We start from the raw sequence: 26,509 nt of genomic DNA, 5'->3' as shown, positions 1-26,509 counted from the left end.
GTTTGAACCTATCAGTCGACCTGAGGGCAAACAATGAAACGGCACGTTCCTGTAAAGATTTACAGCCTCCGGAGAACTATGAAGCAGCTCTGCTTGACCATACAAGACTGCTATAAGTCAGAACAGACTCTGTGGCAACAGGATAATTCAGCATGCAGAGGGCTTAGAACATAACTTCTTCAAATGGCAGGTATCAACGGAATTTTATATTTGTAAAGGGAATGTGATTTTAAAAAAAGAGGTTGAGTAAGTAGAGGTGAACGTAATCGAGCCTCTGGATGTACACTCTTATATTCAAGCTAGACAGCTCCTACAAAATAAAAAGACTAAATAAAATAATCATCTTTGGAAAACATCACGTAGACCATGTACTTCTGCACCCATTGGACCTTTACTGATTTCTGCAGCTTCATGCTCTGCGAGGAGACGGCTCTTTGCATATTTGATGTGACTCAACCACGAGTGTCCCTTCAACACTCTTTAACTTCTCCAAAATATACATGAAGAATCTGTCTGAAAAGTTTATTTCTTACTTCGTTCAACCCAATAGGAATTCTGGTAGACAGCCTAAGGGGCATACCTATCCCATTAGTGTATATACTCAAAAGGACATTGCTGTGGCGGATGGGAGGAGTGAGGATGACTCTCTCCACATAGTTAAGGGTAGTTGCCCAAAGCAGTTTTGTCAAAATGATCAACTTTAATACTGTCACATTGGCAATTCTGCTGTAAAGATTGCTCTCGATTCACTGTGACCCTGTGTACACCAGGATTGGCTAATTTTCAGAAGGAGACTGATGTATTTACTAGTTTGTTTTAATCTGGAAGCTCTCCTGAAAGCTGTTGGGTATGATTTTAAGGTACTGGCTGGAGACTGGGTCTCCTACATGGAAGAGAGGATGCTGCCAAAGAACCGTCACGACCTCACGAATCTATACAGGAGCAGTGGATGTCCTGACACGGATCTCAGAAACATGATTTATTTTTTATATTGACTCACCCACTTTTACAAGTAATATTACACCTGTTAATTAAATTCATAATCTGGCTAATTAAAGAAAAAGGCATTTAAAAAAACAGTGAAAGTAAAACTGATCTAAAAGGCTGACTTTTTTATTGCTTCTACATCTATTGGTATATCTTCTGTATTCTAACTATGTAAAGTTGTTCACACTTTATATTTACTTCAATCAGGTTTACGTGGATTTTTTTTTCCTAAAGTGGCTTCAAGTAAAGGGGCAAGAGTAAGAATAAAACTGATGTAACAATTCATAAAATGCCTAGTGAGAGAGAAGTCTCAAGATAACCTCTAAGGATGCAAGTCTCAAGAGACCAATAATGCCAAAGTCATATGATTTGCTGAGCAAAGCACAATAATGTTTACCAGGAGTACCGACATGTTCTCACTGTTTTTGTAGGTCCCCTCTTTCTGTCTAATCAGGGGGTAAGCCTTACGTAAGACTTCTTGGCTTGACATTTAAAAGGTCCATTACGTTCATCGAAGAAAGGAAAATGGAATCAACAAAATTCATTTTAAGTCCTAGGTTAGATAACGATTTTAACAATTCATGAAAGGTTTGACTCGGAAACTTTGCATAAACAAGGTATGGGAAATGACTAAATAAGAATTATTTTGGATGTAATGTTATTGAATCAAACTTTTATTCAGCTTGAGTTAAGAAAATTACTATTGTTTAATACAATTTTATCTTTCCTCTTGCTTGTGATTGTTCAGGTTTCTAAATGTCATTTCTAAAGTTCCTTTCTAAAATGTCATTTAAAAACAAACATATTTTCTTTCTGAGCAGTAAAAAACTCTGAGATTCTAAATTTCATGGTAAAAGCTAGTATTTGTGAGTTCTTCTAAAACATGTATAATGCACCGAAAGGAAGGTAAAATGGCAGCATTACTAAGACAAGATGTCTATTTTTCCCTGGTGACCACCATCTGCTCATTTATCAGGCCTATCGCTAGAATGCTTCTTCCTTAGGATGAATACTTGGATTTGTGTTAGAAGACGAGGTGTATTACCTGTATGACCTGTGAGTGGAAGGACTGTTTGAAGAATAACCAAACTCCATTGTGTAATGTGACCGCTCTGTGGCTGGGGACGGTGGGGGGTTCAAAATCTAAAAGAAAAAATAATTAAAATTGAAAATAACCACAGTATAACTCATATAGACACGATCAGACGTTCTTTCAACTTCTCTTCTTCCATGTCTATTTGTATTCCTTCTATCACACTACACTACTAACACAACCAATAAAATCTCTTAGTAAGGAATTCTACAGTAGTACTTTAAGATCATGGCAAACCCTCCAGTCCACAAACACACACTTCCATGAGACACAATTTCATCTCACCTACACTTCACACGGTGATACTGATACCTTAAGTCTACACATCCCTAGTTTTACGTTCATTAAAGTTGGTTTGATTTTTTAAGCTATAAATATTTAGAGAACAATCAACGCCAGAAGAATGCCATATACGATCACTTTGTGGGGAGGTCAGGGTGGAAGATTTTATGTTTCTCCAATGCTATCATTTAGTAGTAGTTCTACTTTCATTTGAAATGTGACATTAACACCCAGTGCTTGCAAATTTGCTTATTATATGCAAAATTTAAATAAAGATTTATGAGCACAGGAATGGTGGTAAATCTTTCCTTGTCTCTTATACTCCAAAATTCTATTTTGGAAGACAAAACACCAACTATTTCTATATTAGCATCACTGGGCACTCACATTTTAAAAAAATTAACTATGCATCACACAGATATGATTTATAGGTATATCTTGATTTTTAAAAAGTCATTTTATTCGGGGCTCATACAACTCTTACATAGATACATACATTGTATAAAGCACATTTGTACATTCATTGCCCTCATCATTCTCAAAACATTAGCTCTCCACTTAAGCCCCTGGCATCAGCTTATTTTCCCCCCTCCCTCCCCGCTCCCCACTTCCTCATGAACCCTTGATAATTTATAAATTATTTTGTCATATCTTGCACTGTCCAACGTCTCCTTTCACCCACTTTTCTGTTGTCCATCCCCCAGAGAAGAGCTTATATGTAGATCTTTGTAATCGGTCCCCCCTTTCTACCCCACCCTCCCAGTATGGCCATTCTTACCACTGGTCCTGAAGGGATCATCCACCCTGGATTCCCTGTGTTTCCAGTTCCTATCTCTACCAGTGTACATCCTCTGTTCTAGCCAGATTTGTAAGGTAGAATTGGGATCATGATAGTGGGGGAGGAAGCATTTAGGAACTAGAGGAAAGTTGTATGAGGAACTAGAGGAAAGTTTCATCGTTGCTACACTGCACCCTGAATGGCTCATCTCCTCCCCAAGACCCTTCTCTAAGGGGATGTCCAGTGGCCTACAATTGGGTCTTAGGTTTCCACTCCGCACTCCTCCCTCATTCACAATGTTATTTTTTGTTCTGATGATGCCTGACACCTGACCCCTTTGACACTTCGTGATCGCACAAGCTGGTGTGCTTCTTCCATGTGGGCTGTGTTGCTTCTGAGCTAGATGGCCGCTTGTTTACCTTCAAGCCTTTAAGACCCCAGACGCTTTATCTTTTGATAGCCAGGCACCATCAACTTTCTTCACCACATTTGCTTATGCACCTGCTTTGTCTTCAGGGATTGGAGTACCCACATTTAAATGAGTCAAAAATTCAAGGTTATATGACTTCTAGCATTCAACGTGAAACAAACTAAATCAGAGATGGCTTACTGCAGGGAAGTAAGTGCCCTTGGTGCTTGAAGAACTACTCGAGGATGCTCCTGTGACATGAGCGCGGTCATAGGGGGGTCCACTGCTTCCACCCATGATACTGAGGGAGCTGATCATTGATTTACCTCGGGACATTCCTAGAATCAAGGGAGATAAAAACAAGGTAAGTTCTATAAAAACACATTCATTTTATTCAGCACTAAGATAACAATGACCTATAATCCATCTTACTTTCAAACAATGTACATCCTCTCTTCCTAATGATAATTAAATACACGTAATGGAGAAGGAACCTGACTACTTTCTAGAAATGACTCCTGCCATTGAGAGCATGTTGCGATGAGGCTGATGACAGAACCTCTGTGGCCACAGTGCAACCGTAGAACTCTTTAAACGGAGGGTTTCTAACCTCTTGGAGGATCTATGAAAGGATTGTGAAGACTGAAGACTGGGAGACGCAGATGAACAATATCTTTGTTCAAAAGGGAACTCTCTACACCAATCTTTTTAGGGCATAAACACCAGGTATAGGTTTTTCTTCACCTCTAATCCAAACCGTTGTCGCATTCAAAACAATCAATGTTAAAGAAGAAAAACTTTTTTTCCTAAGCGATTTCCTAAATTCTACTAAATGAAAGTTGTTAAGACATATAGCAATTGTTATCACTGCCAGTTTAGAAACCAAGTCCATATACTCGAGTTATACCCAGAATAAGTTCCCATTTTCAAAGGGTTTTGCTGACACCTTATTCATATTCATTTTTCAAAACAAAAGGAAGAGCTTCTTTTTACTAAGGATTCTAGAAAGCACTGGAAAAGAAAGCTATTCCCTACAGCAGTCAAGTCTACTGACGTGTACAACTTCTGGCTAACTTGCCTGTGCCTAAAGTAGCGAGCACCACCCCCACAGTCACAGTAAATCTCTTCCTTCTCTTACCCAGTGACTTACAAATGTTTGTTCACAGAAAGGAATCTTAAGCACTCGGGTTTTGGTCTCCTTTTCTTTGGGGGCTTAACATTACTGGAGTCCCTCTGGAAGCAAGCCCAAAGAACTAGTGGTCTGTTGCTCTTCCCACCCTGGCTTCCATAGTCCATTCAGAAACGCAATCAGCAGGGCTGTGTCTTACATGTGCATGAGTGTATATCCTTTGGCAAGTCTACCAAAATCAAATCTATTATCTTTTGTATAAAGAGAAGTGCTAAAAGTGATCATCAGAAATCGAGAACTGATTCTCAATGCTTCAGCCTTAACGCACCTGGAAGAGAAGCAGACAGAGAGCTTGGGTGTGGCACGTAACCAAGTGGCACAGAGGCTGGCCCGTGAACTACATAGTCATTAGTCATGGTTTCACCGTCTCCTTTCATACGTGGACACAACATCCTCTGGCAGATGAAATATATGGTTCCAGACACAAAAATGGTGACAATTACTCCAATAACTGATCCAACTGTATTGGTGGGCTGTGGTGCTGGCTCCTCCGTTGGATCTAAAATGGGAGAATACATACACAATTCTGTAAAAGAAAAACAACTGCACACTCAAAATACCAATGGAAAACAATGCTTGCTAACAGAAGATAAAGCTTTAAACCTCATGTTTTCTTTTTTATGAAGACATAAATACCATGCCCCATATATATGAGAGGGCTTCAAAAAATTTGTGGAAAATTATATTTTAATTCCGTTTTCCCTATAAGCTTTTTGAAGCTTCTACATCTATGGATTAAATACCATTAGTAAGAATCAAAATGAACTACCCTTAAGTGAATGCAGAAGTAAAACAAAGGATTGAGAAGTACATATAAGTAGACAGAAACAATAATTTAGATTTAAAATTACAAAATGATTAAGAAACTTTACACACACACACACAATCTAGTCTATCTCAACTTGTGTAGCATCACACAATTCATGGAATTTACTTTGGAATTAGAGGGACATTTTTAGGGTGAAATGGTATGGACCTAGAAAGTTATCCAATATTTTATAGGAAATGAAGAGGCCAAAAGCAGCTCTGACCCTATGCTGGATTACAGACTTAAAAAGAGGCATTTAGGTTGTGAAGGGAAATTAGAAGTTATTTCGTTTTCAAGACCAATACGCCTTCAGACTGAAGCTGGTTGTTTCAGGGCAAGGAATATAAGGTTTTCATCGGCTGAGTACCAGAAGATTCAGAAAGGAAGGTTGGTGAAGTAGACAGAAGCCTGCACACCTATTTTTCCTGGGTGCCTGAGCAATGCACAGCTCTTGAAGCAAAGGGCATGAACGTCAGAGGTCGAGAGCAGGAGTGAAGGGGTCTATTAAATTCAGAGCTCTACTTTTCCTTTAAAAAATCATTTTATTGGGGGCTCATACAACTCTTATCACAATCCATACATCCATGTGTCAAGCACATTTGTACATTTGTTGCCATCATCATTCTCAAAACATTTTCTTTCCACTTGAGCCCTTGGTATCAGCTCATTATTCCCCTCCCTCATGAACCTTTGATAATTATAAATTAATATTGTTTTGTCATGTCTTACACTGTCTGATGTCTCCCTTAACCTACTTTTTTCTGTTGTCTGTCCCCCTGTGAGGGGGTTATATGTAGATCCTTGTGATGGGTTCCCCCTTTCTACCCTACCTTTCCCTTAACCTCCTGGTAGCATTACTCTCATTATTGGTCCTGAGGGGTTAATCTGTCTTGGATCCTCTGTGTTTCCACATCCTCTGGTCTAGCCAGATATGTAAGGAAGGATTGGGATCATGGGTGGGTGGGGAGAAAGCATTTCGGAACTAGAGTAAAGTTGTATGTTTCATCATTGCTTTCAGAGCACTACTTTTCTATTCAGAAGTGAAAGTTTTCTATTCTGAACAAATTCTCTCACAATTGTAGATCCTTGAAAACAACAACAACAACAGCAAAAAACACCTTCCTTATGCATCTTACTTCAAATCTACATCTACATATTTTAACTCAACTCTGATGAGCTATATGAGGAAAAGTAACATAACATCTAGGGACCGTTACATAAAAGGCAGGTGCTGCCAGTCACAAATGTAAACTGTACCAGTGTCAAGAACGAGTGATTTGCATTCTCAAAACTAGTGGTTCAAGGGCTGAGTGCTCAGTGGCTAACAGAAAGAAAGGTCAGCAATCTGAACTCACTAGCTTCTCTGCGTGGGAAAAAGGACATGGGGATTTATTCTCTTAAAAACTGTGGCCCAGGCAAACTCGGGGTGGGTATGCAGTTTTATGCTGGCAAATAGGGTCTCCAAGTCACCATCGACTCAATAGCACACCCCATCATACAACTTCTAATCTCAGGGTCATGTCTTAACTCCCTGAAGTCAAGCTTCTGTCTTTTTACCAAAATGTAAAAGGTCCCTTATTTGTCACAATCAATGACCTCAACTTATTGATTTTTCTTTCTACACTGTATTCAATATTCCTGGCTCCTCCTCTAACCCCCCCAAAACTGACCAATAGCACTTCAAGATACTACTTTCGTGGTTTCATGATCTCTGATTAATCTTTTTCCTGTTTGTTCACTTCATTCTCTTCTGCCACTGGAACACAGGTGCTCCCAGAGCTCCATCCAGCCTATTATTTTCTCCTCTATTATCTGGCCCTGGGAGATTTCACCCATGGCCACAGCTTTAATTACCAACAAAACTGAAGAGCCCCAACTCTCTTTTTTAAGTCATAAACTACATAGTAAACAATTCCCCAGGGCTTCAGTGGGATCGCACAGGCATCTCCAAAGTTACCAGATCCCAAACAGAACTCATCATCACTGGGTCAACAGGCACTCTTTCTAGACTCTCAGGTCACATTATTGGTGATAGAGTTGAAGACTTAACAGTAAAGAGTGGTGAGGCCTGATGCAAACTGGAGAGCGCGTGCTATCTAAAGACAAAAAATAACAATAAAAACCAAATTAACAAAAGCAATGCTTCACTTCATTACATCTGGCATAAAATGTAGGGTCTGTCAGTCACAAATGCCTAGGTTACTGAAGGGTTGCTCAGTTTCCAGTCTCTGCTATGCAAGGTTTCCAGGCACTCAATGAGGTACCTGTGAGTTAAATTAAACTTAAAGACTCAATCTAAGTGATTACTCAAACCATTTTTCCTCTAATTCTGAAAGAAATCTCCTGTCCGCCACCACTGTTGTTCCTCTCAATGCAGATATGTATAGTCTTCTGCTTAAATCCCCCAAAGGTATTTTTAAACTGCAGGCTGGAAGCCATTAGTGGAAGTGAAGACAACTGAGTTAAGTTGCAACCAACATTTAAAAAATATGAAACAGAATACACGCGTTTCATATAATAGAGGTAAATGTGTTGTTTGACACTGCTCTTTATGTATGCACTCTTGATGTCTTCAGGAGAGTCTGAAAACAACCAGTCCAGCAGAGCTCCCACCTACAACCTTCTCACCGCCGGCTTTCACATTTCTGTAGCCATGCTAGTTCTGTTCTTGAATCTTACATTGCTGTCGCTCTAGAAGACTGCTGAAGTTCTTTAGAAGCAAAACAAAGTCCTCTATGATCATATCTCTAATTATGCCGTCTCCTGCTGATTCTGCTTCATCACAGAACCTGTATTCTGGTGGTCCCATTTTCATGTTGTTTCTATAAAATGTCTGTTGTATTCCTTTCTGGTTTTGAGTGGGCTATATTTCCTCAGCCTGGAATGCGGTTTTGCTGCCTCTCTGCACAATGAACATTCAGTCATTAAGTACCACTGCCCCTAAAAAGCCTCGATTCCATCTTCAGTCTCAAATGTTTGACTACTCCCTTCCTTGTACTACTGCTTGCATCACACACAGAACCCAAAAACAAATCCACTACTGCCGAGTTGATTCCAACACACTATAACCCGAAATGGCAGAGAACCACACCACGGGGTTTCTAAAACTGTAGTCTTTGCCGAAGCAGACTGTCACATGGAGTGTGTTCCACTCCCACCACTGGCTTCCAGGTGAGCAGCCAAGGCTGCTAGTTAGTACTACCCCACTAGGGCTTTCCTACTCTTGCAGATCTCTATCATTTTATGATGTAATGTTTTAAATCTCTTATCATATATCAGCACACTATTATCAATAGCATCTACTGTGAGACAGACTGTGTTTTATATACGTTAGATCATTTAATGTGCTCACAATAGCCAAGTATTATTATTTTCAGTCTAAAGATTAAGAAAGTAAGGTTTACGAACAAGTAATCTGCTAGTAAGGGGAGGGGTTAGAATTAAAACTCCGTTCTCACTGGCCCTAAAATCCCTATTCTTATTATTATCTCAGCAACAGAGGGCTTTGAGAAGTCCCCAGAATCCTCAGCACATAGCAGAGTATTTAGCAGCTAGCAGTAAATGTTTGCTAAATAAGCTAAAAGACTTTCACAGAATCTGAGAATCTCATTTGAACTTTGCAAAACAAGCAACTTAAAACTTCACTGCATATCAGCATATTTAAATGAGCCATATCTAAGTTCCAACAGTCCAACTGGTCCTGGTATATGTTGAATTCAGAGTCAGTTTACTAATTTGGGATTCATACATTATACAAAGGACTACCCAATGTTTGTGGAACAACAGAATTAAGAGAATATAATTTTCCAACAAACTTTTTGAAGTCCTCTCTTATGTTAGAACACTGCTCTGTAGTTATGAACCTAGAAAAAAACTAAGTCCCTCAACACAGCCCAAGGATCATCGGGCTGCATTTTAAGGAAGTTCTTAAAAGTTTTTTAGCCCCAGCACTGATAGCAAACTTCAGAAAACCTGAAAACAACAGAAGCCGGAAAAGATGCATACAGACTACAACCCTCATATTCTGCTGGTGGTGCTTTAAAAGAATGTACAGCCACTGTGGAAGCCAGCAGAGCACTTCCTCAAAACACCTGGGAACAGAAAAACCACATGGCCCAACAATCCCTCTACTTGGCATATATCCTAAAGAAATAAGAGCTATAATATGCACATCCATGTTGTTGCAGCACTATTCACAACAGCAAAAAGACGGGAACCATCTACACGCCCAACAATGGGACAAATGGATCAACATACTATGGTACATGAACACAATGGAGTACTACACAGCCTTAAAGAATAAGGTTGAATAATGTTGCATCCATGACATAATGTTGAGTGAAATTATTCAATTACAAAAGGGCAAATGTTGTAAGAGACCAGTATTAATAAAAATTTAAAATTTAAAACCAAGAAAAGGTTTTCACACGGAAATAAACATTCTCTGATGATTACCAAGAGCTGGAGGAGAAGGAATAGAACACGGAAATCAAAGGCTAGAGGGTAGACAGGTGTTATTTGGGTACAGGGGGAAATAACAGCCAACAAAGAAATGGCGAGAAGTTATGGAAATAGGAAAAGACGTGGTTTGATGAGCTGCTCAATGTAGTACTACCGATGAGCTGCTCTACAAACCCAATTTGCATCCAAATTTTTGTTGAGAATTTCTTATCTATAGATGAGGCAGAGTAATAGTGTCTTCTAAATGTTTCTGTAAAGATTTTTATGCACAAGTGCTATGTTTCATAAATTATTAAAAACAAGATATAAAAATTTCTTGGCACAGGTAACTAGCTTAAGATGAGTACATATTTATGTATACAGTAATACGTGGACCTCACATATATAAAAAAGTATTCCTTAAAAGTTCCTTTAAGAGTAATTTATAAGACTTTAGTCCCACTTACAACAATCCAGTTCATCTGATTTGTCACCGCAATCCACATTATGATCACATTTCTTGTGCTTTCCAATACACTGACCATTGGCGCAGCGAAACTGATCAATTAAACAAAGCACTGTGGAAAAATGCAAATAGTTTTCTTATTTTACTACACTGTAAAGCCAAACTGTGGTTAATGTCCAAAAGGTACTCTCTTTCCCCAACCCCCATCCTTCCTACCTACCTCCCTCCTTCCTCAATATTCTGTCCCTCCTCTCTCTCTGTTCCTGCATCAGTCTAATCTTTTGTTGTGAAATGCAAATTTCATTTAGTTTTTCTTTATAATAATGGTGTTATTAAATATTTGCTTTTGTAAGACTAACTTTGCCAAACATGTTTAGTTTGGTTTTTTTTAATCATTTTATTGGGGGCTCATACAACTCGTAACAGAATCCATACATACATCCACTGTGTCAAGCACATCTGTACATTTGTTGCCATCATCATTCTAGCATGTTCTCTAATTTTGTCCATCTCTTACAGTGTTTATGAAAGTTGAACTTGGTTTTTATTGATACATATATATTCCATTGCATATGTATCCCATTCCTCGATAATCAGTTTTGGGTTGCTTCCATGGTTTTGCTATTATGGAAATTGCTACAATAAATCTAGGTGTGGAGGATGAGTACCCTCCCTCCCCTGATGCTTGGCTGGGGGCTTCAGGATGGGATGAGAGGCAGAAGGGAGTGTGGAAGACTCCTTGGAAGATGTAGCAATTAAGCTAGGTTTGGGATCAGGAGAATTTCACTAAACGATGAAGCAGGAAATGGAGGGTGGGGGTTGGGTTTGAGGGAGTGCTGACCCAGTAGTGATGGTTTCACAGTGAGAGTGGTGGGCACCCTATGGGCTAGGGTGGCATCTTCCCTTTGGACTCTAGGCCCCTGAGCTGTCTATGGGAGACAGGGAGAGGCATCTCCACCACCCCGGCCCCCGACCCAAGGAAAATAAATAAATAAATAAATAAATCTAGGTGTGCATATGTCCGTCTATGTGGTACTTTTTATTTCTTTAAGGTATATACCCAGTAGAGACTGCTTGATCAAAAGATACTTGCCTTTGCAATGACTTAGAGAAAACACCTTATTGACTTCCATAGGGGCTGCTTAAAATTGCAGACCCCCCCCCCAGCAATGTGAAAATGATGTGATCTCTCTGTATCCACTATAGCATTTATTATTTCCCAATGTGAGGTGTTATCTTGTTTTAAACTTAGATTTCTCTTATTGTTAATGAAGGTGAACATTTCTTAATATAGTTGTTGGTTGGCTAGATGTTGTCAAATGGTACTTTGAGTGCAGACAAAAATCCTACTTTTAGATAACTAAAAACTGGAAGTTTCCATTGGTATATTAAATGTCCTCTTTCATTAGTGATTCTGTTGGACTACCTTCAAGAGTTTTTGAGGACTTGGATGATTTTTATGACCCATGGAGTAGAGAGATGTTCAATATTTTAGATTGTAATAATAAATCCACTAATTCAGAGTAAATTGTACACAGAAATTATTTCTACATATTAAAGGACTAATCTCTTGGTCTCCCTTTTCAAATACCATTTATCTTTATAAATCTTCTATCTGTGAAGTTAACTAAAACCATTTTGGACATGTTAGTATGTTCAGAGGTAATATGGCCCTAAGTCTTGAAAACCTCACGCTAACGGCTGAGCCACAGCAGCATTCTCAACCTAAAATAACTAATGAAAAGAGGCCCACATAACAAGTCACTGAGGAATGTTGGATACCTTCACAGTTCTTCTCATCTGATTTATCCTGGCAGTTTGCATCTCCGTTGCATCGGAGGGCACCTTCAATACACTGTCCACTGGCACACTGGAACTGAGATTCTGAGCATACAGGACAATTGAGCTCATCACTGTGGTCTTCACATTCAGTAAAGCCATCACACCGCCACGCCACAGGGATACAGTCAATTTCCCCCGTGAAACAAGTAAACTGCTGAGGAGAGCACGTTGGAGGTTCTTCAAATGAACAAAGGGTGGAGAGGGAAATGACCAAAATGCAACACTGGTCATAAAGCGCTATACACAAGTAAGAATTTACATATGAAATACTTTATAATAAATATAATTTATAAATGATCTCACCTAATCACAGAAGAAAACAGTTACATTTTTTTAAAGGTTTAAAATTCAGTAACCTACAGAACTGTAAGACCGTTTTCTTGTTATATTGTTATTGAAATAGGATTACTAAATTTATGATCCATTACATTCTACTGGACAGTTTTTGACTATTTTAAAGTTAACTGAGAGGTTCTGCTACCTGCTAGGTTCTCAAAGTGTGATCCAGGGAGCCCTCAGGATCCCTGAGATCTCTTTCAAAGAATCAATGGGTCAAAACCCATTGTACAATTGTAGGCCAGCTGTAACCTCCTTTTATTACAATACATGCACTGATTCTATAAAAGGAATGGCTTATAAAATTCAAGGTAGTGCCACCAAAATGCACTTTGTAATTGTCTTTGTATTCATTCTTCAGTCACGTAGTTTAAAAACAAAAAGCTAGTTTTAATCAAGAATGTTATTGCTGCATAACTAAATACAGCGTACCTTAGAGCTATTGTAGGTTTAGTTTCAGAAAACTGCCAATAAGAGCAAATATTGTATATATTATGGCTTCTTAGGGCATATAAAAGTTACATTTATACTATATTCTAGTCTATTAAGTGTGCAATAGAATTAAAAAAAGGTTGGAAATAATGTGAGAATTACCAAACAAAATGTGGACATAGAGACATGAAGTTATCCCATGCTGTTGGAAAAATAGCACCATTAGGCTTGTTCAATGCCCGGTTGCCACAAAACTTCAACTTATAAAACTGTAATCTGGGAAGCTTAAGAGTGAAGTGCAATAAACTAGTCATGTCCTTTCATCACAGTTTTGCAAGAAAAAGCATTTGTTTTAGTTGTCTGCTCAAACTGTTGCGGCCCCCCCACCCCCCACCCAGTTAAACTATAATTATATGTACCTTAGTGTTTGGCAGTCATTTTCTTTTAAATGAACCAAGTGACCTTGTTACTTCAAGAAAAACAAGGGATAGTAAGTCTTTTCAGAAGATAATGTTTGCACTTTGAAACAGAAATCAGAATGTAGAAAAACCTTTACATAACACTATGACCGTAACAAATTCTTAGTCCTTAAAGATTTTTCTGATGGGGTTAAAAAAAAAAAAAAAAAAGGTTTTTCTGATGGGACTGGGGTAACATAGGCAAGTGCATTTTATACATAATAGTGAATAGTGAAAAGAGTCAACATCGGAAGATCTGGGGAATCTCTACACTAAACCTGCAAAAGCTGGAGCCTCCTTAAGGCAGAAACCTTCCTGAGATGGAAATTGTAACGAATGTCCACTAAACAGAGAGGGAGAGAAAAGTGCACCCTGTCGATAAGGTGGAAAGCTTCACAAGAGCCAGAAAAACAAGGCAGTCCCATCCAGTTCATTCAGGTTCTCACAGACTTCAATGTACTTCAAATGACCAAGGCATGGAGGTCACAATAGCGTGCATGCATAAAAGATTCACTCAGAGCTTAAAGTAGTTTAATGGATTTCCATACAAGAGGGGAATGGAAATTAAGTGATATGGTTTCAAATTTCACACTGTAACTAAAGTTTTAGGAAATTACCACTTGTCAAGATCTGATGTAGTATTAAAGATGAGTATCTATAATTATTTGAAAAGGCTATTATTATAGTCTCTTGTATTCAAACTCCACATCTGTGTGAGGTCAAATTTTCTTCATATATTTCAACCAAAACTATTGATTACAACAGACTAATTAAGTGCACAAGCAAGTATTAGAAACCAGCCCAATGTAAGAATTATTAAGATTAAAAAGCTGTGTGCCACTATCCTACCCAACTGCTTGTTTTAAAAAGTATAATTATTTTTCTTAATTTATTTCATTTATGAGAACATTAAAAGGTCTGCTAATTGTATTTCTGGGATACGCATTTTTAAGTTCCTGGTTTCAAATTCTAATAAAGTAAATATTAGCAAATGTAACTGTAAACTTCAGAGACAAAAACTTTTGTGGTCCTCAAAAAAAATTTTTTTTAACGTAGAAATATCTGGAGACTAAAAAGTTTTAATACTGCCACTTGAGTTCAAGTTCCCTGTTTTACAGATAGACTGAGGTTAAGAGAGGCTAAGAATGAGTGTTTCAGACACAGAGATAAACAGACAGAGCTAGGAAAGTAGCCTCCTCACATGTAGCACATAGCTTATATACTACTATGTTGCAGGCATATCGACTACTTGGAAAATATTATGTTAGTAAACTCTTTAGAGAATATTATAATTTTGTTATAAACTATGGATCAGAATACCCACTATATTTAAAACAGAATACAAACAAACATTTTACAAAAGGAAGATATGGAATAGTACATATATAAGTGGAGTTCTTTACAGAAAGCCTATTTTGTATTCAACACTAGAACCAATTGTGTGGGGAATAAAAAATAGATAAGGCATGATCCTTATCATTAAGTAGCTGCTAATTTCATCGGAGAAAGGACTAATGAATATAAAACAAATGGCTACATTGCTCTGAATTGTACCCCAAGCAAACTTCATGGGAAAAATGCAACAATTTAGAACAGGAGACTAATAACTAGTAAAGATTCCATAGATCATGAGGAGGCTAGCTGTACCCTGCAAAAATTAATTAGACCAAGGAGCCCTGGTGATAAAGTAGGTATGCACTAAGCTTCTAACCTTAAGGTTGGCAGTTCAAAATCACCACCCACTCCTTAGGAAATAGATGAGGCTTTCTACTCCTGTAAAGAGTTGCAGTTTTAGAAACCTGTCCTATAAGGGTTGGAATTAAGTCAATTAGCAGTGAGTCAAATTTTTTGTTTGCTTAACATAGTTATCTAGTACTGCTATAGTAGAAACGCCACTATTTTGGTGGCTTTCGTAAACAAAATCTTATTTTCTCATAACTACAGAGCTGAATCTCAACAAATATTGTACTAAGTTAAAAAATCCAAATTTAAAAAGAGTATATACATCAAGATTCTATTTATATGAGGTTCAAAACCACGCAAAACTAATCTATGGGTATTATGAATCGAATTATATTCCTCCAAAATATGTATTGTCATCCTAACCTATATACGCCTGTAGTTTAAAACCCTATTTGGAAATGAGTTCTTGGCTATGTTAATGAGACAGGGCATATCTTGAGTTAATCTCTTTTGAGATATAAAGAGATTAACGAAATGATCAGAGCAAAAAGGGGGGAAGATGATGCCAAGCTACAGAAAGATCACAAAGCTACAGAAAGATCAGAAGCTGAAGCTCGAAGAACTTCCCCCCATAGTAGAAAAAACCTTCCCCTAGAGGCATGAATATGGACGGACTTCCAGTCACCCAAACAGTGAGAAACAAACCCTGGTGGTGCTACTACATCAGTGGTTCTCAACCTTCCTAATGACGCCACCCTTTAATATAGCTCCTCATGTTGTGGTGACACCCCAACCATGAAGTTATTTTCCTTACTACTTCATAACTGTAATTTTGCTACTGTTATGAATCGGGCGACCCCTGTGAAAGTGTCGTTGGACCCGCTGGGCTAGATAAACACTCTACTGCTAACTGCAAGGCTGAAGGTTCAAACTCACCAACTCATTCTTAGGTGGCTGCTCCTATAAGATTTACAGCCTTGGAAACCTGCATAGGGTCATTTTGAGTCGGAATCAACTTAATGGCAGTGGGTCTCGTTTTGAGTTTAAATTGTGAGACGTTTTTGTTTATAAAGTCAACTATATTGTGGCGTATCTACTACAGCAGCACTAGTTAACGAAGTCAATAGGGGCAAAAGTCAGAAGAATGGCTACTTCTGGGATAGGAGAAACCACTGGTGATGGCAAACTTCTGCATTATGAATTGGGTCTTGGCATATATACATGTGCCCAAACTCACTGCTGACCCATTTAATACGTACATTTAAAAAATCAGTAAACATACAAGCAAAAAACAACAACCAAAACAACCAATGTTCTCTCTATGAACATTTCCTAAATGAACAGTGATAACCTTCACCCAGTTTTATCTGTTATCCTTACATAAAGGGAAATCTGTCTGTTTTAATAAGTAACCTTAGCCTGTCTATCAAAGTAACAGCACCTTGATATAGAAACCCTTGTTATTTATTTATGATATTTCAAGTACCAGAGCTTTAATTTTATGGTGCCTACATCTGATCTTCCCAACAAAACTGTCTGATTTACTTTAGACATTTTCAAATCCTTATAGACCTAGCAGAGTACCTGAGAGTTGCTCAAGCTCAATACACGTTATTTATTCTGTTCAAAAAGGTAAGAATAAAATTTACTTGCAATTCTGTTATCAATCATTTTTATGTTCAGTATATATTCCCTTTTCTTTGTTCACAGAAGTACCTGTTTGAGACAGTTTATTGTGCCAGACTGGCTGATAAACGCAGGTGGGATTGACTGAGGGGCGGAGAGATGGATGGCTTGGTGAGCCTTGCCTTTCTTGTCTCTCGCTCTGTGATCATCGGACCAGTGTGCGGCTGCCTTGCTTGTTCTGTGCTTTAATTTAAAGGCTACAGAGCCTGTGGGACGCCTAGCCTGTGGACTGTGTTGCTGTAAGTTGAGGTCCCTTTAAGACTTCTCTGGAGCTGGGAACTGGCAATTGGTGACCTGCCTTGTGATTGGCTGCTGTGCTGACATAGCCTAGCTCTCTCTACAAATAGAGGAAGATCTGGCATCAGATAGAGACTGGAAGGACTGCTAGTCTCTCAACTTTCTCTCACGGACGTGAGTTGCCCTAAGCCGTTTATAGTGCTTCTAATTTAACTGTTTATTTCTTGTGTATTTATCTGTATATGATTGTATATTTATCTGTATATGATTTAAGATTGTATATTTATCTGTATATGATTTAACATTTCATTTCTTGTTACATATTAATTACCTTTATAAATAAATATATTATATTATCAAGAATTTGGTTTTATCTCTCTAGAGAACCCTGTCTAACACAGTTTTATATTGTTGTCATTATAGTAGAAAATACCATTTTAGTAACCTTTTTCTTCACTTATGCCAGCACATAGCTCCATATTTATGTCAACTTTGTGAACTTAATAATTATGTAAGCTCAGTTATTTTACTTAATAATAATTTACCTATCATTAGAAATTGTTTGAAAATTTCTTCCATTATAGACAGGAGCACTGTATAATTATTTCCTTCAGTTGAATCAACTTGGAATTATCCTCAAAATTTCTGAAGTAAGAATATAAGCATCATTTTGACATTTGATACTGCTGTAGTATTTTAATGACAGCAATAAATCAATCTGTTATAAGTCACTGTGACTGATTAAACCTATTTCACTACAGCTATCCCTGGCTTTTCAAAAGTTTATACCACTTTGCTTATGAAAAACCTCTATTAGTACTCTCGGTAGCTGTTTTCACTAACTCAAAGAAACACAGGGAGCATTTTCACTTTTGCAAAGATAAACTCGCACTGAGCATTTGTTTTGCCACACCCCATTAAAGAAGCAATGTGCAACATAAGCAGTCAGGCCATTGTCAAGCTCTTTCCCTGGCACATACACTCAGCAACTTAGCATCAAGCTGCCATTGGTTTGAACTGTACGTGAGCACCATATTACGTTAGTATTATTTTTGTTTTTGTGTGTTAATTGGTATGACTTGGTGGGCTATTTCTTGGGACCGAGAACACAAAAAAATTCCCATACAAGTTAATGAGGATAGTTTCTTTCCTTTATGCCATTTCTGCCTACAAAAGCTTTCATAAGAATACTTCAGATAGCAGGGTAAACCTGCATAATATCATGATCATCATTATTTAGAGGCATCTCAATTGCACCCCTCCCCCCACCAAGCTCTATAGGGTGAGAAGCATTCAAATTTAAGAAATGACAAGGAATTGAGGATGTGCTTGAACAAAAGAATATACAATAAAAATGATCCCTAAGAAAAATTAAGTTATCAATGATTCATAAGATGGATACAAGAAAGAAAAAAATCTAGACTTACTGAGGCCAGGAGTTAACAATAAAGTTGGCTACCAGGCTGCTAATAACAATGAAAAAAGGAAGAAAAGATACTGATCAATGAGACTTTCTGGTTTCAGGCCTGACAGGCAGATAATGTAGAGTCAAGGGAAATTTGGAGGGAGATATGAATTGGTTTATGTAATTGAGTTGGAGGGAGTGGTTGCAAACAATAAGTACAACATGACCTCGTTTATGGTTGAACCACAAATATACACACACACACACACACACACACACACACACACACACACACACCTCTCCTCTCTAGGAAGGAGAGAGCACAGAGGGGAGGCAAAGAAAATGCTTGTGTTCAATTCCTGTCCCTTTCTCCCCCTCTATATTTTACTTTATTTATTTTATAGTTAAAACCATGATCACGGTATTATTTCTGCAATTAAAAAATTATATATCACATATATTCATGACTAAAAACTAAAAAAAGATAGGATTGAGTATCAAAATATATTAGGCATGAAGACAACAGTTGACATAGTGCGAAAAGAACAGAAAAAAATCAGGTGAGCGAAAGAACAGAGGACCAAGGCATGCATGTGTCAGTGAATGCCTCCATTTATGGAGCAAAGGGGCAGAGAACACAGCCTAGACTTATATTTGTGACATTTTTTTAGGATCATCTCTCTTCCACCTTAAGATCTGACATGTTTACCTATAAGTAACTACCTGCTTAGGAAGAGGGGATTTTTTAATTTATTTTTTTAACGAAGATAATTCTAAACAACAGTCCCTAAATTTGAAAAGGCAGCCAAAACTTTAATTGATCTGATCTTCTTGGATGCCAAAATTGATATGCGTTACTGTCAGGATTAAAAGAGAAAGCACTTTTTTTTACTGGAAAAACTCCCAACAATGATACATAAGCAGAAAGAGTCAAGATGCTAGTGAGTGGAGATCATACACATGAAGTACAATGAATTGATCTTACCGTCTTGGCAATAGGGTCGAAATTTACTTAATTATTAGGCAATACATTCATTTAATATATTCATTCCGGGAGCCCTAGTGGCATAGTGGTTACAGGTAGGGTTGGTAACCACAACGTCAGCAGTTTGAACCACCCACTACTCCTTAGGAGAAAGATGAGGCTCTCTATTCCCATAAAGAGTTACAGTCACAGAAACCACAGGGGCAGTTCTACCCTGTTCTACAGCATGCCATGAGTCAGAATTGACTCGACGGCAATGTTGTTTGTTTGTTTAAAATACTCATTCATAGTCTGAGTTTTACCCAATAAGAACATACTCTTCATAGTCCTAGGATTAGATAACACTATCACGTATAGAAGAACTCAAAACTTTGGTCCATTAAAATGAGTAGAATATAAGTGACAAATCAAGTTAGGGTAGAGCACAACTATACTACCAAACCACAGAAAGCTAGAGTGAAAGAGGGGTTTGCAGAAGAAAATTGTAGCATGTGTACCTCCACATGATAGCTCATCTTGAAGCAGAACCAGGTGCATGGGACAGGAGCATCTTGTAGTACCATCCCCTTTTACAAGGCAAATATGTGAACAGCCACCATTATCTTGAGTACAAGGATGTTGTCCTGAAAATTGGGGTGGGGGGGGGACACACCATAAAGTCTTTCCATCAATTTTTTAATGAACTAAGAAAGTCATACTTCAATTCCACTTGAAAGCATCATGCTGAGAATTTAGAGTTTAAATAGCTTTTCTTTCTCTAGTACTCCATTTAACATAATCATTCTGATATCATCATGTAATACCTGTTTTAGTGGCTGCTGAAGGTATTTTTTATGAGACTTACCGCATATACTCGTGTATAAGCCGAGTTTTTCAGCACGTTTTCAATGCAGTTTTGTGGTAAAATTAGGTGCCTCGGCTGATATTCAGGTCGGCTTATACTCGAGTATATATAGTATATCAATATGAAACTATGTCAAGATTAGCGAAATTTTCAATAAAACAAGAAATGGCTAATTTTCTAAGCTTAGAATTGACAATTTTATCCAAGAGGGAGAACAATAAGCCTTTATTGGTTAGATAGTTTTCTCCAAGTTTACACACTAAGGTGTACTTGGTTTTAAGACTAAGGATAATTCATGATGACTATATTCAACATTACGTAACTTTTTTGGAGAACATATCTAATGTGAAAAAAGACTCGGATGATTTTCATATTAAAATCAACAATGGCAAAACTAAAAGTACATGAAAATCATGTTGATAAACGCACACAAGACCAAAATCATCTTGATTTCTTGCAGTAAATGTAAGCCCCAACTAGCAGTGCCCTTAGTGTATTCACTTACTAAATTCTTGAAGGTTCAGCTCCTTGACTGCATGAATGTCACTAAGCTGGGCAATTCGAGCCTGGACTTTGGTTCTACCCTCTCGACCTGTCATGTCAATTTTTTCAATCATCTGTTGCTGCTTATCAATCCAATATAACCAATTTTCAAACACAGTCAGTCCCACAGGCTGCAAGATATTGGAGTCTTCTACAACTATCCGGTTGGCACCTAGGAAAGAAGATGTTCAATAGAAAAGTCATGTGAATCAGGCCACATGTTCAAAAATGTATTGAACACCAGTTAGACGCTAAAAACACACTGCAAAGGAAAATATAAGCACACTACCAATTAACTTAAAGCTCATGCTGAAAAGAGAAGATACCATAAATTGGGTAACAAACTAGACATTATATAACACTACAAATAACAGCCAATACACAATACTCTAGTACACAGAAATATAAACCCTTAAAATGTAAGTTTTCAAATACTGTTTTAACTGGGTTCACATTTCAGGTTAAATCTTTTTTTTTTTTAATCATTTTATTGGGAGCTCGTACAACTCTTATCACAATCAATACATCCACCCATTGTGTCAAGCACATTTGTACATCTGTTGCCATCATCATTCTCAAAACATTTTCTTTCTACTAGAGGCTTTGGTATCAGCTCCTCTTTTCCCCTCCCTCTCCCACCCTCGCTCCCTCATTGACCCTTGATAATGTATAAAGCATCATGTTGTCATGTCTTACACTGTCCGATGTCTCCCAGACAGAGTTACAATGGAGTGTCTTTAGATGAAGCAGTGTGGGTAGGTCGGCTCCGGGTTATGCTTTGATCTCCCCCAACATACCTGGAAGTATACCATCACTCCCTCCACTCCCCTACTGGCTTCTTGGAACAAAGTTTGTCCTTCTCCCTTTACAGCTTCTCCCTCATTCAGAAAACAAACAAACGAAAAAAACCCAAAATCTCCTTTCCTTCTTTCTGTTAAGTCACTAAAGTATCTACAGAAAGTTTTCGTAGTTCTCAAGTGTTAAGTTCACCCAATGAAAGGATTACAGCCTTCAGCATGGATTACAACTCAATGTCAAGACCAATATCCTCACAACTGGAACAATAAGTAACAACAGGATACAAGGAAAGAAGGTTGAAGTTGTCAAGGATTTTGTCTGGCATGGCTCCATAATCAATGCTCATGAAAGAAGTAGTCAAGAGAGCAAAAGATGAGTTGCACTAGGTAAATCTGCTGCACAAATATCCTTAAAGTATTAAAAAGCAAGGATGTTACTTTGAGGACCAAGATCCTCCTAACCCAAGCCATGGTATTTTCAATGGTCTCATATGCATGTGAACATTAGACATTGACTAAAGACGACTGAAAAAGAATCGATGCATTTGCATAGCGGTGCTAGCGAAGAATATTGAAAGCACCATGGGCTGCCAAAATAACAAACAATTCTGTCTCAAAAGTACAGCCAGAATGTGCCTTAACAGGCAAGAAAGGTTAGACATTCTCTCTCCTACTTTGGACGTGTTTTCAAGAGAGAGCAGTAGTCCCTGGAGGGCACAATGCTTGGTGTAAAGTAGTGGGGCAGATAAAGAGAAAAAGGCCTTCAACAAGAAAGATGGATGAACACAGTTGCTAGAACAATGGGCTCACACATGAGAACAATTGTGAGGATGGCACAGGACCAGGTGGCATTTTTGTTGCACCCAGGGGCCCTATGAATTGGAACTTCATGGCCCCTCACAACAAAATCCTACTATAGTTATGGCACACAGGCATACATCAGGCAAATCTGATCTATAGCGTTACGGTCAAGTTAATAGTTATCTTTGAAAAAGGGGAACGGACATTAGTATGCTGTTTAATTATCTTAGCCCCAAGTCCACTTGCTGACTTTCTCCACATGAATATGTAATAAGCCTCCAGTGAACTTCCTCTCACCACTGACCAGGGATATGAATAGCCGTGCCAGACAGAGAACACTGGAAAGAGGATTAAAGCAGATGTAGTTGAGTTAAAATTTAACATCCTTTGTTTTCCCTTTGGGACCATTTTAAATGTGTTCCAATTATTATTATTTTCTTATTGAAGTTTTCCTCAGTTGCATTTTGTTTTTATATGTTTTTCTTTATATGAAACCCAGGATAGGTAAATCTAGAGTCAGTAATTAGATGAATAGTTTCTTAGGGTAATGGCATATGGGTGAGATTAGGAGGCAATAGGGAGCTAATAATGAATACAATAAAGTATAATTTTAGAAAATGTTCTAAAATTGGTTGTGGTGATGATGGCATAACTCTTTTAAATGTTTAAATCACTGAATTGTATGATATATAAAGTATATGTCAATAAAACTGTTAAAAAAATCTATTTCTTGATCTAGAAGTTTTCATTTTGTGTTGGTTCATCAAGCCAAACACATGATTTTCTACTTAGAAGTTTGTTTTAAATTCAATTTAAATATTTTTTGTACAAAAGGTAAATTTTAAAATAAGCAATCAGGAATTAAAAGGATACATTAACCACAGATAAAGCAGAGATTTAATAAGTAAGAACAGTATGAGATAATGGTATTGATTTTGAAGCTGGAGATTGAGCAGTCTCATAGGTTTAAAAAAATATCAAAATCCATGTAAAAATACTAAACACTCAAATAGATCTTTAGATATTAAAATTGAAGTCATTTTTAAAAAACCTACCTCTTCCTCAACTATCTGAAAGACACTTATAAACATATAAATAAATCCTAAACACATAATCATGGGGAAACTGAAATTTAGAGACATTTCCTAAAGTAACCGGCTCTTATTCTTTTAAAATGCCAACAGTATGAAGAAGGAAAGGCCCAAGACCGGTGCAGAATGGCGAGCTCTAGGTCACAGAGAAATGTTCCCATGTACAAACAGACAGTCACAGCTTCTGAGGGTAAAGAAACACACCTGCAAGTTGTTTAGCTACAAAGAAGAATCGAGAAATCGAGAATGGCCATAGAAAGAAAATAAATGAGAAGCTATTGAGCAATATGAATTATTTCAAAATCATTATTTCTGAAATAAGCGAGCTGAAGAATAATACACCCAGTGTGAGAATATATTAAGTTTAAATAAGTGAAAAAAATATTTGTGTATGTATGTATACATGTTAAAACAAATACACAGTAAAACAAACATGGCAATGGGAAAGTTACAAAATTACCTCTGGGATTTATTTACAAGAATAGAATAAAGGAGGAGTACACACCACTTCACAACTCTCTCTACAGTTTTATTTCCAAGAACGAAGGGAGATCCAATACCAAATATGACCAAACTCGAAGATATGACAAATTCGGGTGGTAGGTACTCTGTACATGTTAAATCATCCCATAATTAAGAATGAAAAGATATATAGACAAAAATGGAAGCTAATTCATTAAAATGTTAATAATGACAGTGGTCTGGGTGATTTTTATTTTTATATTCTTAATGAGTATCTTGTTTTGACAACATCAAAAACACACTTTAAGAGAAAGTGAAAAAAAGTAAAAGTAATTCTAAAGAATGCTAAACATATATGAAACATAAATAACTACTGTAAAAATCAGAATATATGAGATATAGATGATTACACAAGGGGAAAACATAATCCCAGGCATAAGCCTACACATGCATAACAGAAAAATGAGAAGGGATTATTTAAAACAGAAGACTTAAAAAATTATAGATTATAAATACTGCAAACAGAAAAAACTCCAATAATACAGAGCAAGGACTCTGGCACAGTGTTAGGGGTGAGGCACTTGAACTCACCTAGGTGCTCTTCAGGAGACAGACCTGGTGATACCGACCTCATAGAGACCACAGCCTCGAAAACTCTGGGGCAGTTCTAGTATGTTACATGTAGTTGTTGTGATTCGAAAGTGAATTCCACTAACAACAACATTAGTATATACTTTATGATGACAGATCAGGAAGGCAAATAATGCACACATTAAAAAAGAGAAGAAAATAAGTTAATACTTTAACACAATACAATCAACAGCATAAACCCTCCAACAACAGAAAAAAAGAAATAATAAAAATTAGAGCAGAAATAAATGAGCTGGAAAATAGAAAAACAATGGAAAAATTAACAAAATAGCAAGTTGACTCTTCAAAAGGATCAACAAAATTGACAAACCACTATCAAACTTAACTAAGGAAAACAAAGAACAGACATAAATATCCAGAATTAAGAGACAAAACAGGTAGCATCCAACAGATCCAACTGAAGTAAGAATAACAACACAGTATTACTAAAGACTACAGTACAACAAATTTGATCATCTAGACAACATGGACAAATACCTAGAAATGCACCCTATTCCCAAATTAACATACATGGGCATTAAAAACTTGAGCAGATTCATGGCAAAAGAAGAGACAAGGTCATCAAGAAACCCCAAACCAAAAAAAGCCCAGGACCACATGACTTCACAGGAGAAATCGACCAAGTAATCAGAGAAGAGCTGTCGCCAATTCTATACAAACTACTCCAGAATCCTGAAAGAGACAGCAAGCTCCCAAACTCATTCTACAAAGCCAGCATAACCCTGATACCAAAAACAAGCAAAGACCCCACCCAAAGACAGACATCCCCCGAAAGACAGAAAATTACAGACTGATATCTCTCATGAACATAGATGAAAAATTCTCAACAAAATCCTGGCCAATAGAACCCAACAACACATCAAAATAATAATACATCATGAACAAGTGGGATTCATACTAGGGATACAAGATGGTTTAACATTGGAAAAACAATGTAATCCACCACATAAACAAGATAAAGGATAAGAATCAAATGCTCTTATCAATTGATGCAAAAAGAGCATTTGACAATATCCAACACTCGTTTCTAAGAAAAGCACTCAGTAAAATTGGAATAGAAGGGAACATTCTAACACCCATAACTGTAGTTCAATTTAAAAAGAGCACACATGCTGGAGAGGGCGTGGAGAGATTAGAATTCTTACACACTGCGGATGGCCTTGTAAATATGTATACCCACTGTGGAAAACAATATGGCGATTCCCCAAACAGCTGGCAATAGAAATACCACGTGATCCAGCAATACCGTACTCCAAAGAAGTGAGAAAGATCACGAACAGATGTATACGCTCCTAGCTGTCAGACAAAATAGCATCTGGAGTCTTAAAGCCTTGTTTTCTAACAAGCAGCCATGTAAGTGAGACATCAACTAAGTACACATGGAAGAAGTAAACCATCAGCCATGATCCAATGATGGTAAATTATATAATCCAAATCTGAAGGAGGGAATAGTACCAGAGCATAAATTGTGAGATTTTGGTGTGCTATGACAGTGGAAGCCCAAAATACATTTTCAGGATCTATACAGGGAATAAGCCTTCTGTGATTTTCCCTTTAACCATAATTGAGGGATGGGAATAACCTGGTTATCAAACAAAGTATTGGAGAGATGACTACAGAAGATTAAAATGAAAAACTGGAACAACCGGTTAAAACCTTGTCACTTTATTCTCCTCTCTGAATCTTTGGGCTTGATCTGGTTTTAATATTTTCTCCTCCCTCCCCCCCAACCTTACTGGAGTTTCTCTGTTGTTATTTGTAATTGTGAGTAGCCTTCTGGAATCTTTACTATGTGTTTTTCTAT

At 37.5% G+C, this 26,509-nt stretch overlaps 1 protein-coding gene across 1 annotated transcript in view; it reads right to left on the bottom strand.

Moving 5' to 3' along the window:
• Window positions 1-26,509, bottom strand: part of LRP6 (LDL receptor related protein 6) — a 168,821-nt gene that overhangs the window by 5,842 nt on the left and 136,470 nt on the right. The window contains exons 16-22 of the mRNA XM_004716210.2: window positions 20,866-21,075; window positions 20,014-20,139; window positions 12,235-12,471; window positions 10,454-10,564; window positions 5,007-5,237; window positions 3,751-3,887; window positions 2,033-2,130 (exon numbers count right to left, since the gene is read on the bottom strand). Of these exons, the coding sequence (XP_004716267.1) occupies window positions 2,033-2,130; window positions 3,751-3,887; window positions 5,007-5,237; window positions 10,454-10,564; window positions 12,235-12,471; window positions 20,014-20,139; window positions 20,866-21,075 (1,150 nt within the window). The remainder of the gene's footprint in view (window positions 1-2,032; window positions 2,131-3,750; window positions 3,888-5,006; window positions 5,238-10,453; window positions 10,565-12,234; window positions 12,472-20,013; window positions 20,140-20,865; window positions 21,076-26,509) is intronic.

Source organism: Echinops telfairi, unplaced genomic scaffold (genome assembly GCF_000313985.2).
Source record: "Echinops telfairi isolate 266 unplaced genomic scaffold, ASM31398v2 ScPeMD7_1957;HRSCAF=2489, whole genome shotgun sequence".
NCBI lineage: Eukaryota > Metazoa > Chordata > Mammalia > Afrosoricida > Tenrecidae > Echinops > Echinops telfairi.
The sequence above is the reverse complement of the archived record's forward strand: the minus strand, read 5'-3'. Positions and strand labels throughout refer to the sequence as shown.